At 36.8% G+C, this 15,798-nt stretch overlaps 1 protein-coding gene across 6 annotated transcripts in view; it reads right to left on the reverse strand.

Annotated features, from left to right (window-relative positions):
• Scn1a (sodium channel, voltage-gated, type I, alpha) overlaps positions 1-15,798 on the reverse strand; it is a 170,057-nt gene that overhangs the window by 13,787 nt on the left and 140,472 nt on the right. For 4 of the 6 annotated variants that reach the window (XM_006499027.4, NM_018733.2, NM_001313997.1 and 1 more), the window contains exons 20-24: positions 15,057-15,230; positions 12,186-12,308; positions 4,307-4,588; positions 3,156-3,209; positions 1,344-1,481 (exon numbers count right to left, since the gene is read on the reverse strand). In XM_006499027.4, the coding sequence (XP_006499090.1) occupies positions 1,344-1,481; positions 3,156-3,209; positions 4,307-4,588; positions 12,186-12,308; positions 15,057-15,230 (771 nt within the window). Of the gene's footprint in view, positions 1-1,343; positions 1,482-3,155; positions 3,210-4,306; positions 4,589-9,264; positions 9,329-12,185; positions 12,309-15,056; positions 15,231-15,798 lie in introns of all 6 variants that reach the window. The other 2 variants (XR_001781558.2, XR_001781559.2) reach the window with 1 other exon arrangement.

The following is a 15,798-nucleotide window of genomic DNA, read 5'->3' on the forward strand; positions in this document are numbered from 1 at the left end:
GGGACCATGGCTTAGTGCATATAGGCATTTGCTTACAATCCAAATCACCTGGATTCAATCCCTGGGACTCAAAGGGTGGAAGGAGGGAGACCATATCCTGTAAGTTGTCTACTGACTACCACACACCCAGTGTGGCATGAATAAATAACTGTAATTTTAAAAAGTATTTCAGAGATGGCTGAAGTGATAAATTTATTACACATTGGCGTGAATATAAGCTCAGATCCCAACCCCCATGTTAAAGTGGGCATGGCACTATGTTATTAAAACAAAAACCAAATGGTGATGGGGATGCAGAGATAAGATGAATCCATTAATCTCACTGGCCAGCCATCAATCTGAATTGAAGAGGAGATTCAATGAGAACTCCTGTCTTAAAAATTATGGTGGGTAGTGATTGAGAAAGGTGACTAATGTTTATCACTGGCTTTTACATGCATGTGTACATTCATCCTCACAGACACTTGCACACACCACCACGAATACACATACAACACAACACAATACAACAACACACACACAACACACACACACACACACACACACACACACACACACACACACACACACACACAGAGCCACATATGTACACAGAATATTTCAGGGTCAGACAACGTGATATGTGACTATAGTTCCAATTTATTTGAGAAGGATACAGGGCTGCTACTTGTTTTAGGTCACATAGGGCCATATAGTGAGATCAGGTCAGCCTAGATTGAAAAGTGAGACCATCTTAAAAGAAAAAAACAGATGAGAAGTAGTTCAAAAAAGGAGACTGTTCATGGAAAGAGTTTGAGCAGACAAAGATGAAATGTGGACCATTGTTACTACTGAGTGATAATATTTGCATGCTTCCTTTAGTGCACATATATAATTGAAATAATCAAACATGCCTTAAGAATGATAATAGATAAAACAAAAATTCCTCAAATTAGAACTAGAAGTGGTTGCTATTAATTAAATAACCAGAAGAAAGAAGTACAGGTAGAAAAGAGTACAAAAGAAGTATATACACTGAACCGTATTTTAAATGATGGATAATTACTGACTATGTATAATCATGGGATTTAGTGTGATATTGTAGTACAGACATGCCAGTGTTCTCTGATCAAATCTAACCCCTTTTCCCTCACCTTTCCACATGCTTTTCCAGCCTCTAGTGATCTTTTAGCTGCGAATACCTTATAAAGGGGAGTGAGTGAGGAGTTATTAAGGATAAAACATAGGGAAAAGGTCGTGAGCTATTTGGTTTCTGAATTCAAGATCTCATCTTGAATTCCAATTCAAATAGAATGTTAATTACTCTGATTCCTTGTGTTAGGAAAAATTGTAAAAATACTTATCTTCTTCTTTTGCTGGTTGAAATTGTCGATAATGACACCAATAAACAGGTTCAGGGTAAAGAAGGACCCGAAGATGATGAAGATGACGAAGTACAAATACATGTACAGGCTTTCCTCATACTTAGGCTGTAGTTCAACCTGCCAACGGAGGGAATTTGTTAACTGATAAAGCAGTTTGAATACTGGGAGCAAGTCGGTGCTTCTACACAAGAGTAGAAGGCTATATATATTCTTAGAAATAATTTAGTGTATTTTATTCCCATATCAACAGCCTCAAAGAAACAAAAAACCAAAAACCATCCTTGAAACTAGGAAGCAAAAAGTTTTTGTGTAAAAAGTGATGCAATTCGTCACTCTAACACTAATTGCATAATTTTACATAGTATAACTGACATTCTGTTATTTGGATAATAGACTTTAGATTTGGTAAGTTTTAAGTTAATTGATTTTCAGTAATTTGAAAATACTAGTGTGGTGTCTTATGTCTGTGCAACTCCAGAATTTGGGAAGCTGAGGCTGGAGACTTGTTGAGTACTATTCTAGCCTGGGCCACAATGCAACATCCTGTCTTTAAAACAACCAAAGAAAAAGTTAGTGAAAAATTAGCTCTTATAAATATAGAGAGGACACTTTTATAGTCAAGATTCACTTGTGTATGAACTTATATAGCAAATGAAGGAACTGAAGTATTCATTTGGATGCTGGCATCTTGCCCTACCAGTAACAAAGTCATTAAAATTTTTGGATTGAATAGACACGTTCAATGATTTATTTTATAAAATCCTCCATTGACGACTGACTCTCAGACTTGCAGTTATAAAAATAGACACAGGGCTGTCACTCAATGCATAACAATGGAGTCAATATTTAGTATAAATAGGTAACTACTGCAGTCTTCTATTTTTAAAGACAACAGCTAAAATTAACTGAACATCTAAGACAAACTCTATGCAACAAGGTGAGATGATGCAATTCCAGAGGTGATCAAGAAGTTTGTAGGGGAACAGGACGATTTCAAATTTATCATTGTCTCCATAGTAAGCTAGAGGTCTGGGTTACCGAAGAAAACCAAAACAAGAACAAGAATAAAAAAACAAAAACAAAAAACAAAAAACAACCAAGTAACAGGAAAGAAGAAAACAGAGATTTTACAGTTTTGGAGATCAATCTTAGAGGAAGCCTGTGATTTTTGAGTACATCTGAAAGCTAGGAAAAGTATGGAATCAATAAAGTAGAAATGATAACAGTGTTGGTACATAGGAAAGCTAGGAAAAGTATGGAATCAATAAAGTAGAAGTGATAACAGTGTTGGTACATCTGAAAGCTAAGAAAAGTATGGAATTAAAAAGTAGAAGTGATAACAGTGTTGGTACACACTCCAGTGAATGCATGGGTGCTGTTCTTATAAAGGATGGATTTAGAAAAGACTATGACACATTTCTAAGATGTTTAGCCTGCATCTTTAGCCTTTCAGGCTTCAAAGCATGGAGCCTGCCTACACAGTTCAGCTACTGAAGACAGTCATATATTCTTCTATGTCCTTTATACAACAAATAGAAACACTTTGGAGAATATCTGTTGCTTATTAAATGAAAGAGTTGAATTTTTTCTTTCATTTTTTGACTTCCATTTTTTTTTCTGAACTCAGTACAATATCTCTGATAGACACTGCTGTGTTAAGTACAAACTCAATATACTGTCTTCCTATTTTTTAATTAACTAAAATGGAGTTAGTTTGTTTGGCTAATTCATAAGCTAATTTAAGCACCAAATCAATATTTCCAGAAGACATTGGATATAAAAAATACTTACATTTCTGGAATCAACTGCAGCATACATGATATCCATCCAGCCCTTAAATGTGGCCTGTTGGAAAGGACATGCATGCCTTAATTTGGGTTAAATTTCAAAACTGATGCTTACTAATATCCTTACTGTACATGTTTAAAGAAATATTTTAAACTATTTTCAAAACAAACTTTCCTTGGATTTTGAAAAAAAGATAGAAAGCCAACAAAATGGCGATCTGATATAACTTCCTATTTTCCAACCAGCTCTAAAGTAACTCTCAAGCTTAACATTCTATTACAATTTGGAAGAAAGTCCTAGAAATGTAAGTGGACTTGGCAGTGTCTACAGCAAGAACAAATTAGATCTGCGATATTCTGTGGGAATCTCGTCTTCTAGGTGATCAAGTTGACAGTATTTAAGGTTTTTCTTTATGCTTACAGTGTATGGATCATATGGGCATAAAGAAAAAACCTGAAGCTATTCTTTTAAGAATTTTTCAGAAATAACACTATATTCATTTTCTATGGGGTAACCCCTGAAAAGATTGTGTAAATATAATTAACAACATAATAAAAGTGTGACAAAATAGGACTGACACTTGTCATTTGCACATTGATGAGGGATTCCTCCTCTAACCTCTTGCAGGCATTTGTCATGTGTCTTAGAACACAAGTTTGAGGCTACAGGACCTGAAATATATATTCCATAGTCAATGAGGAAGCCTCGCATATTTTTGTGATTTATCTTTGTATTTAAATCATTGACTCTTGGAAAATGTGGGAGTGTGACCAGAGACTAATGTATCTTAGTCAGAAAACGGAAATTCTTTTCACATCAAAGAGAGAGATGGGTGATGTGTCAGTGGCTTAGACCAATTATAGAACCTGTCTATCACACACTTCCTACAGGAACAGAAAAGTGATTTGACCTATTTCTATGAACTTACTCATCAACAGAGAGGTGGGCGAAATAGTCAAGTGTGAAATTTTTACTTAGTAGCAGAACATGTTTGAGAGTTCTGTGCACTTATCTGGATTCACAAATTTGTACTAACAGATGATAATGCTGAAAACATATTATAAAGTTTCTTCCTAACAAAATAACAGCTGCAATAATCACTTTGTTATTATTCTGAGCAATAAAAATTTTCAGAGAAAATAGTGTTCACTTACAACTTGAAGCAAAGAAAGATACCCAAATCCTACATTATCAAAGTTTACTTTCACATTTTTCCACCGGGCGGTCTCATTTCTTTCTATTAGTTTTAGGCAATCAGAATGATTATTGACTTCGCTGATCTCAAATATGTCACCAGTTGTGGTGTTAACACAGTGGTAGAATTTGCCAGCAAACAAATTTACGCCCATGATGCTGAAAATTAGCCAGAATATAAGGCAAACCAGAAGCACATTCATGATGGATGGAATTGCTCCTAACAGGGCATTCACAACCACCTAATACACAAATGGAGAGAAAGAGAAGTCAGAATCCTTATTGATTAAAAGCAAAAAGACATCCCCCTAGGAATCATTGATTTATTTTCTATCAAGACTACTTATCCTATCTGTGTAAGAGCAAAGCAGAAATAATCTTAACATAAAACTCAGTCTTTTTTAAATATTATGCTTAGGAAAAGAAATATAGGCAATATGCAAAGAGATGGAGAAAAGAAAGAAATCTAATATAAAAAAGGTGCTAAAGGAAAAGCAAAATGGGAGAAGTTAGCTCCTGGATGAAGACACATGTGTAGTTTATTAGAAAAAATAAAAGGAGGAGAGAGAAGTAGGAACTCCTAGGCAAGAGATTAGCTCATAAAAAAAAATCCCAAAACAAAACAGTATCTCAAAGAATAGAACTAAAACATTTGGGCATGAATTGATTGGACCAATATACTTTAAATATAAATTAAAATTCAGATGTATAAATATAAAACTATTTTTAACATCTAATATATTTTTGGCCTTAATTATCCATGCATTGCTATAACTAATAGTAGTTTTTGCATAAGAAGCAAGACAATTTAGCATCATGTATTTCAGTAGATCATCACATCGTTTATTTCAAGCTCCAGTCATGTCAGTTGTTTCATTTACTGAGTTTAATTCAATAAACTTATCTTAAATGAAACACTAGAGAGATCATTTTCTCAGGAAAACAGGAAAAAGAGGGATGTCATACGTACTTATCAACTCTGATGTGACTGAGTAAAGTCCTGTGCTAAAATATTTTCTCCATTTTCTAATGTCAAAGATATTTCCCTCTCTCTTGTCCTTAATTCGGGACTACAGATTTAAAATGGGATTTTTTTTTTTTATATTTGACATATGGTAGTCTTGGCTTCCTTCTCTATAGCTCACCATTGAACTGCACATTAGTAACTAAGAGGGAGATAAAGGCTGGCCCTAATGTGCTCTTAATTGGCAAGTGTGTTTCAGACTTGAACATGGACGTCAGATTAATTCTACTCATGTTGGGGGAGGGGGGGCCTGCCACTTTTGTTAGTTTAATTATGAATATCATCTCTTTGATTTTTATTATAGTATAATTTTAGAAGTTTTTGCCTGTCTGACAGAAGTATAAGAGCCAATTCCTTGTACTTCTGAGCCCTGGCTGAACTTTGTAAGGAACAATATCCATTGGGGAATACAAAATAGTGGGCTATGTGGCCAAGGGAAATGAAACCAGTAACAATAAAGATGAGGGATGAACATGAAGAAGATAATTCAGAGTGCGCTATCAAGGCAGAAGCCAAAGATAGGCTGATGTGTAGAAATTAATGAGCAACTATCTCCCTTTATGGCCTCCCTAAAAAATTAGCACACAGGCTTTCCTGTATATATTACTTTTTAAAGTTATTTTCAATTTAATTTTTAAATTATTAAGAAGAGATTTAAAAACATTTTAATGTAATTTTTTAAAAAATTGTACCCCTAAAGTTGTTTATTGGATTTGAGATATGAACACTGAAATTGAGTAGTTGTTTCTCATTTCTGAATACTTCATCTCCCACTCACAGTGAGGTGCTCTGTCTGCCGAGGATATGAAATCCATACTAACATGCAAGCTTTTCACTTTTAACACTCATGACACTGAACATTTTGGTACAAGTCTGTAGGTTTCATGCTGCTTCCTTCAAACCTTTCCACCTTGGCCATTGGCCCTGTTCTCTATCTTCGCTCTGTCCTCGGTTACTAAGAATTACATTCTTATCAGATTTTATTTGCTTGCCTTCTTTCAGTATGGATACTAAATTTATCTATCCCATGTCCCATTTTGAAAAATTCCTTAATGGTTCTCTAGCCATTAGAAAACATTTCTCTTTCTTTGGCATTTACATCACTCGACAGTTTGTGAGGTTATTTTCCTCAAAACAGTTTGCAACTATGTTTATTTGTGTGTGCATGTGGGCATGCATGCATTTTCTATAGCACTTGGGTGGAGGTCACAGGAAAATTTGCAGGAATTATTCCTCTCCTTTCCACCATGTGGGGTCAGTTCTGGGGATTGTGCTCAGGTGCTAGACTTGGCTGCTGAAGGATTCTCACAAGCCTGATACATTTCCCCTTTCAGCTTCCCTAACTGGTGACATACACTTCACCCTCCTCTGTGACAGTCACTCCACGCTAAGGTGTTAGTCTGAGAATTGAGAGCCTTCTTTCTTTGAAACTCCCTGCCAAGTACTTGCCCTTGAAATAATCTCCCTCCTCCAGGCTTTAGCTCAAATATACATGTCGTTTATTGAGTCTAACTCTACACATCCTTAACAAAGATGAGAGTGTTTGCCTTCGAATTGAGGAATTATAATTTAGTACTGGAAAGAGCAATAAGGACAATTTGGTGCTTGGGGTTCATTTGGAAAATTAGACTAATGAAGGTAAAACAAGTTAGGTTCAGAAAGTAGACCAGAATTGGCATCTCATACTCTTTTCTGTTTATCCTGCAAGTTTTTTCAAGAGTTTCAACCTCTTATGGTTTTCTCTGACTGCTCTGTGTGAAAGTTAAATATTTTCTTATATTCCAATTGTTAGATTATGATGCTTCAATGTGTCAAGTGTACATATGTGTGCAAGTGTGCATGCACATATGTGAGCATATATGTGGAAGCATAGAGCTGTATGGGAAATACATGTATAGATGTAGAGGAAAGAGATGTAGGGGTCGGGGGGGGGGATTCTTTCTTATTTATTGCACCAACTGAATTCAGAGCTTGAGGACAGGGCTAGTTTCATCTTTCTAGCTCTGGAATTACATGTAAGCTACTATGCCCATCCGACATTTCTGAGGGTTCTGGATATCCAAATTCCAGTCCTCATACTTGCCTGGCTAAGGATTTAACCACTGCATAAGAAAGCAGTTTGCATAATGTAATAAATGGGAGAGATTTCCTTTGAAGAAGGGACTGGTTTTGAATTAAAAGTAATGCCCATTAGTGAATTCAGGATGGCAAATACTATATAGGAATGCAGTTCAGGAAAACGTGCAAATTTGCCATAGATTTGGCCCAGTGAGACATTTATTTTACAAGGATGTTTGTCTTAGAGAACATTTGGCATAGGATCAGAGGATTTGCCACTGAAAATCCACTTAAAGTTGCGATTTCATTAACATCCAGAGCAAAAGATCACAAACGGATTGCCTCTCCCAAGAGCCCAACCATCCCTTGGTTCTACAATATTAATTCTTTGCAGTCTCTAGGGAGAGTCAGTAATTGGCTCCCATGTGGGATGCGCTGGGAAGTGTTGGTCTAAGTCAATTGGAAAGAACACATTGAGGTTATAAGGTACATAAAAGGAGATGTCTAAGAGAGAAGTATGCTTAATGGGTGGATTGTAGAGGTTGTCTCTTCTAACAATGTTTTAAAAGGACATCTCCCAGCAGAATTTCTGTATTGTCACACAACCAGTTCTTCAAGTCTATTTCTTCTTTAGGGTTCATACTTTTTATTAAATCAGTGAAAAATTAGGACCAGGCAAATATTCTTGTTGATATTAGAAATTTCAGTGCATTTGAAAGTATCATCTAAGTGAAGACATTTAGATTAGTTTTTTAAGTCACCGGAAACCATGGGTTCTATAGCTTTTCTAAGAAATAGAGAAAAACCATATGTGAATAAGAATTTAAAAAATGGAAAGTAAAAATCATGAGTTCTTAATATGAAATATAAAAAATTTTTAGAAAAGCCAACAACTAAATCAGTGTTGTGAAATTTTATTAAGATAAATATTTTTGATAGATAAATGCCTCAATTATCCAAACAATTTTTTTTTCTTCCAAACAATAAAAATTATCTTTCTTATCCAAGACTCCTACATTTTAAGAGGAAGCAGAAGTGTCAGTTTGGCTTTTTATTTTGGGGTGCACTGTGATGCCTTCTAAGATTCTGGGAAGTTAATTGGGGTAGCTTACAAGGAGTTGGCTTATACACCAATTTCTTAGTGCTCATGATTTTTTTGTTTTTCATGCATATCCTATTCTTTATACTTCAATGAAGTTGACTTTTCACATGTTTTGGTTTTATAACTTAAAGCACATCTTTTTTTTTTTTTGTATTCCCTTGTTTCACAGGGATCTTGCCTTGCTACTTTCTGCAAATAACACATTTTTATGCAATAAAGATGAGAATGATCATAACCATTGGCAACCCTGAGATACCTGGCCTGTTGTACCTTTAGCCACTGCTCGCACACATCAACGATCAACTGATGGAATGTGACTGGCCCATTGAGGGACCAGAGCAGTGTGTTGAAAAAATAAGGACTATATGCTCTGTCACTACCATGAGCTTGACAAATGAAAACGTTTTCATCAGCATCCTACACCAGGGTCCCCCACCCTCACCAATTGAGTAATTTCCCCATAAATGGACAATGAAGTATAAATAGCTAAATCATATTCAGTGAAACGTAATAAAGATATGTACTTCTGGGGTTATAATCCACAGATGGTAAGTCAGAGATAACTTTTTTTTTCCCAAAAGAAGTTTAAGCTCATTAAAAGTAGTGGATTTGGAAATAAATCCTGTATTGTCCCTACTGTGGTGCAATTGTACCCTTCCCACTCCCTCCCTCAATCCCACTACACATAAGTCACAGTGCAAGGATTAAAGGTAGCAAAAGGGGTAATACAGTACCCATAATAAAGGGCTGAGGGGAGGAACCACCGCTCCACCCCATCCAAGTTGGAGCAAGATTATCCTATATAAAATAGAAATATATAGTTTATTATTAGTTAGAAAGCTGATATGACAGAACATTTGGTGTTACTTTTTGTATATGATGCTCACTGCCTGTTTCCCTAGCAACTAAGACTTGAGTTCTTTGGAAAAGGTTTTTACGATTTTCCCAGCTTGGGAAATTAAAACTACGAATTTAAATACAAGTTTTATTTGACCCTAGGTATTCACGACATCGGTTCATTCCGTTCAATTTCACAAGTTGAAAAAAAAATTTGGACTGGAAATTTGAAATACAATAAATGTTCAAAAGCTGTCAGCCAAAAGTGTGCATAAGACATGCAAAACACAAAGGGCAACGTGATGATAACTCGTTTGTTACTTTCTAACTCCTTCTCAAGCACTATGCAGCATGCTGTGTTTGGTAGTGTTGCGTAGAAGCACATGCTTTGAAAGAGTGACAAAAAACCCAAAACAAAATGACTGCCTGGTTGACACTCGGACACAGCGATTGCGGTTCTATGCTGCCAAGGAGGATAAAGTGAGAGTTTCTGAAGATACTCTAGCTCACTTCCCGCTTACAATCATCATCATGCCCAACCTCGCCGCCATCCACAGTTATATACTCTTACAAAGTAGAAAATGTCTCATACTAGAAATACAAAAACCAGAATCAACAGAAGGTTGGTTTTGACTTCACAATGCCAAACTGGTGGTGAGGAATTGCCGTGACCTTGAGATATTTGTGGTCTCACTATGTGCCAAGCTGACCAAGGAGTCAGCTTCGTAATATCTACCCAGAATTTTTGTTTTGATGACTCCAGTTTTAAAAAAGAGAAGCATATCAACAATAATTGACAAAAGCATTATTAACAATAATTGATAAAGTTATTTCTACACAAAAGGAAAATAGACTCATTTGTTATGGAAAGTCAATATTACATATAAAAAATAAACGACTGGATTTAATAATATTCTAAAAGATCAAAGTTGAAGTATAATCTAACAACCTTATATACGTAGCATTATTCATTAAAGGCCTGACACTATTACTGATGTTATGGTGTGCTGCTTGTAGGCAGGAGCCTAGCATGGCTGTCCTCTGAGCCCCTAACAACAGCTGACAGAGACAGATGCCAATATTTACACTCAACCATTGGACTGAAGTCTGGATACCTGTGGTTGAATTAGGGGAAGGATTGAAGAAGTTGAAGGGGAGGGTAACTCCATAGGAAGACCAGCAGTCCCAACTAACCCAGACCCCAGGGAGCTTCCAGAGACTGAGCTACCAAGCAGGAACATACACAGGCTGGGCAGAAGCAGAGGACTGCCTGGCCTGGTCTCAGTGGGAGAAGATGTGTATAATCCTTGAGGAACTTGAAGCCCTGGGGAAGAGGGAGGCCTAGTGAGGGAGGGAGCATCCTCTCAGAGGCAAGGGGGAGGAGGAATGAGATGAGAAACTATAGGAGGGGGACAGGGAGGAGAGGTAATGGCTGGATTGTTAAAAAATGCGAAAGAAAAAGAAACATAAAAAAACCATAAAAAGTTGAAAAATGTGAATTTAAATTTAGCTCATGTATTTTTATATAAAATGTATAAAAACAATGTTTTCCTTGACAACTGAAATTGCTATTCTGAAACGAAAGTGCTCTTTTAATTGGAAAAGCATTTAAGTTTTGCATAATTGGGAGAAAATTTATGATACATTTTTAATACAAATGTGATTTCTTGTGTGAGAATCAAAGCTCCTTTGTGCTTACTTGGATCTACTGAAGAGAAGTTTTCATATGTGCTAGAGAAATTAAAAATTGGACAGGTTTCTTACAGTATAGTATAATAAAATTTATAATAGGTTTTTATGGGGGGACACAGGCTGAAAGCCCTCTATGTGGTGCAGAGAGGAGCCTGTTTGTTGGAGCCTTGGTTTGTAAGTGTCAGGACAATGAGCACTCTTTGCCTTATACATTTCATCTGATTGGTTTAAAGAGCGTAAATTTTGGATCTTAATAAAAAAATAATTTTCACACGGCACATCTTCTATAAATGATTGTATAATGCTTTGAAATAATCATCATAACAATGAGCCAATAAATGCAAAAATCTGATACGTGTTGAATTATGGAGAGGGGAATAATGCTTTGCTCAAAAGAGCAACATAAAACTCTGTGTAACTGAGAACCGAGGTTTAAGTTAAGGTTGACGAGCCATGTATGGCAATGAATAAAAATACATGTTCTTTTTCCTTATCAGCTGTATTGTCATAAGATGTGTATGTATTTATAGTAATTAAATTAGTGTCTTACTTATTCAATGTCATTAATTTAGTTACAGTTGAGGCAGTATTATTATACTCCAGTCAATGGTTAATATCTGCCCTTGGATATATTCAAATAATGAGAATTTTGGCATTGTAAAGACAAAACATTTAACAATTCTTCATTTTTTCCTTTGTATTCATACACATTTGTGATTCACATTACTTTCCATAGGATCCCTTAAGTACTGATGGGCTGTCATAGAGGAGAACGATATGAAACAAAATTATCTCTAGGTAATTATTACATGACTCAACTTAGTTCTTTAAGAGAGTATCTGCCCCTCCCCCTTTGTATTAGGAATTATAAGGAAACTCCCAAGATCGATTATGAACTAAGGTCATTTTAATTAGCAAAGCAGATAAATGATATTAAATCATTTTCAAAGAGGCCGATTTTCTCTTGCATATCACCAAGAAGTAAATATGCAACAGAGAAAAGGGTAAAGTAGCAAGTTTGCAAAGGGTTGCCATTCCTTTTGCATGCACGTGTTTTTCGTTAGTTAAGTTGAACTCAGCCTAGCTTTGACAATATACAACGCTGCAGAGTTTTCCTTTTTCTTACCCTCATCCCTTCAAATCGTGATAAGGCTCTTAGGGGTCTCAGAGCTCTTAGTGTCCTTAGGGATTTGATGGCCCCGAGTTCAGAGTAACCCAAGGCATTTGCTGTTAAACTGACCAATGAAACCTGTACAATACAAATAACAATGAATCAATAACACCGCTTTCGTCCAATTTGCAGTTATCAACTAATACAACAGATAAAGTTTTATTCATAGCTGTTCTGTTATTCTACTGAATAAACACAGCAATAGTGACTCCTAATGATGAACGGCTTTATCCATAGATCACTGCCCCACCTAACCCTCGCCAGAGAAGCTCTCTCTTGCAGTAGGTGATGGTTAACAGGGACCCACAACTGGACAGTGCTGAGTGAGAGTCCTTGGAAAGCTCAGTACTAAATAGGATATCTTCATGAAACCCCTCCTCTCACTCCTTAGAGAGCTATGTGGAAGAGGAGGCTAAAGAGTTTAAGAGCACTTGTTGGCATCCACAATAATGTCTGGGTTTGGTAGCTGTATATGGGATGGATCCCCAGGTGGAGCAGTCTCTGGGATGTCAACAAGTGCTTGCTGACAGGAGCCTGATATAGCTGTCTCCTGAGAGGCTCTGCCAGTGCCTGACAAATACAGAGGTGGATGCTCTCAGCCAACCATTGGGCTGAACACAGGGTCCCTAGTGAAGGAGTTAGAGAAAGGACCCAAGCTGTTGAAGGGGTTTGCAGCACCCTAGGAGGAACAACAATATGAGCCAACCAGGACCCCCAGAGCTCCCAGGGACTAAACCACTAACCAAAGAGAACACATGGTGGGGACTCATGGCTCCAGCTGCATATGTAGCAGAGGATGGCCTTGTGGGACGCTGTTCCTATGAAGCTTCTATACCCCAGTGTAGGGGAATGCCAGGGCTAGGAAGCTGGAGTGGGTGGGTTGGTAAGCATGGGGAGTTGGGAAGGGATAAGGGGTTTTCAGAGGGGAAACAAAAAAAAAGGGGATAACATTTGAAATGTAAATAAAATAACTAATAAAATTTTTTTTTAAAAAAGTTTAAGAGCTAGAGGTGGGGAGTGACTCCAAGAAAATTAGTGTCTTCCAGATACAACAGGGTGAGGGACATATGAGCTCACAATGGTGACAGACTTGACGGACAAGACTTGTGGAAAATTTAAACTGGACTAAATTGTAGCGTGGGGGAGGGGAGGTGAGCAGGAAGTTTTTACCCCTAACCAAGATGCTATTTGATAATGCTGGGAGAGAAAAATCAGTTTTCCTCAAGGGAGTGACACTGGGTATATGAACCACACTCAGGGCAGTCTGCAAGAGCAGAAGTAGCTGGTCTACCCAAATGTTCTCGAATTTGATTTTTGTTTGTGTGCTCTTATTTTGTTGTTATTATGGTTTAGTGGTTGGTTGTTTTCGTTTTTTTTTTTTTTGTTGTTGTAGTTTTTTGTTTGTTTTTGCTTGTGTTTTATTGCTTATTTTTTTATTTTCTTTTTTCTTCCCTTTCCTTTCCTTTCCTTTCCTTTCCTTTCCTTTCCTTTCCTTTCCTTTCCTTTCCTTTCCTTTCCTTTCCTTTCCTTTCCTTTCCTTTCCTTTCCTTTCCTTCCTTCCTCTCTCTCTTCCTTCCTTCCTTCCTTCGTTCTTCCTTTCTGTCTGTCTGTCTTTCTTTTTCTTTATTTCTCTTTTTTCCTTCCTTCCTTCCTTCCTTCCTTCCTTCTTTCTGTCTTTCTGTCTGTCTTCCTTCCTTCTTTCTTTTCTTTCTCTCTTTCTTTCTCTCTCTCTCTCTCCCTCCCTCTCTCTCTCTCTCTCTCTCTCTCTTTCTTTCTCTTTCTTCCTTTTCTTTTTATAAAGAGAATGGAGTTGTCAGGATATCAAGACAGGAGGATCTGGGAGGACTTGGGGGAAGGTAAGCAATATAATGCAAAATACACCGTAGAAAAATTTACACTGTATGAAAAGTTTAAAAGTAATAAAATATTAAAAGGACATAAATGAATATCAAGAGTAAAGAATTTGCAAAATACCAAGTCCTAACCCCACTTGGAGTTATGAAAGCATAAGCTAATGCCTATTGATTAATTTCCTCTCTCTTTTCTGTAAAACTGATGACTCCTTTGAGATTTCCATCAATTTGCTCACTCCATTTTGGCCTCACTGAGTGGCCCTGTTACTTGTTTTTAAGTATTCATAACTAAAATTCTCCATAACTCACTATTCTCAAATTCTCACTATTCATAACTAAAATTCTCCATAACTCACTATTCTCAAATTCTCACTATTCATAACTAAAATTCTCCATAAGGATATTTGGTACATCAAGGACTCTGTAAATCTCATTTACATAAAAGAAAATTTCTTCCTCATCATTAAGTAGGTTTGTTTTCCCCTACCCTCTGTAACCTTACTTGTAATAGACTTAAAAATCTCTCCGTAAAATCTTCCAGTAGATAAGAAAGATTTATAAGATTACAATAGTGCTCACCATCCCTTCTGTATCTTGCTATTATTTACCACTGGGGAAGAACATCAATGAATAAGTGCATGAAGACCCAATCTGGAGTCGGTCAAGTTTATAACATGGCAGAATAGACACCATACCTTTTAAATGTCTTTTTCTATCATTTGCATTATATATTACCAATATCATTGTTTAAATTTGGTTTTCCTACTAGATCTTATCTCCTCTTTTTAAATTAGTTAGTAAATTAGTCCAGAACTTGTAAGTTCTATGCTATTATTAGGTGAGAGAGTTTAGGGCTGGGGAGCCTATCTTGTCATCACAACACAGTGGCCCGAGACTCATTCATTGGTTTAGAATTGGGATACAAACAAGACAAACTCCCTCAAACAAAAGGCACGACATGGAAAATACCTACATCAACAATTAAGAAGTCTAGCCAACACCAGGCATTGGTGAAGTATGTTTGATAGCCATAGGCCACCCATTTGAGGAGCATCTCCAGGATGAAAATGTAAGTGAAGACTTTGTCAGCATACTCCAGCATGGTTTTGATCGTCTTTCGCTGATCAATATATATATCCTCAAAGGCCTAGAAAGAAAAGGTTACACATTTTAGCTTTCAAACACTACTAGAATCTTACAGCTAGCTTTTTCTGATTATATATGCACATGGTATTTCCTTGGGATGGAAGAACGGGGATACAGTATTGCTATTGCTTTGTTACTCTCTGAGTTTTATCCTTATAAACCAGAGAGAAAGATATACTTTAGATAGCTACTAAAACCAGAGAGGGGGGAGGTGTCTTCATGACTTCACTCTTCCTGAAGTGAAATGGTAATTTCCTGAGTCAATTGGCTAAGCCAGGATGTATTTCTTAATGTCACATTCCATGCAGCCATGGCGTGTCTCTCTCTCTCTCTCTCTCTCTCTCTCTCTCTCTCTCTCTCTCTCTCTCTCTTTGTTATTGGATATTTTCTTTATTTACATCTCAAATGTTATCCCCTTTCCCAGTTCCCCACTCTTGGAAAGCCCCTATCCCATCCCCCATCCCCCTGCATTTGTAAGGCTTTGACAGGCCTCATAGGAGAGAGCTATATCAGGCTTCTTTCAGCAAGCATTTCTTGGCATTCACAATAGTGTCTGGGTTTGGTGACTG

This window comes from Mus musculus, chromosome 2 (genome assembly GCF_000001635.26).
Source record: "Mus musculus strain C57BL/6J chromosome 2, GRCm38.p6 C57BL/6J".
Lineage (NCBI taxonomy): Eukaryota > Metazoa > Chordata > Mammalia > Rodentia > Muridae > Mus > Mus musculus.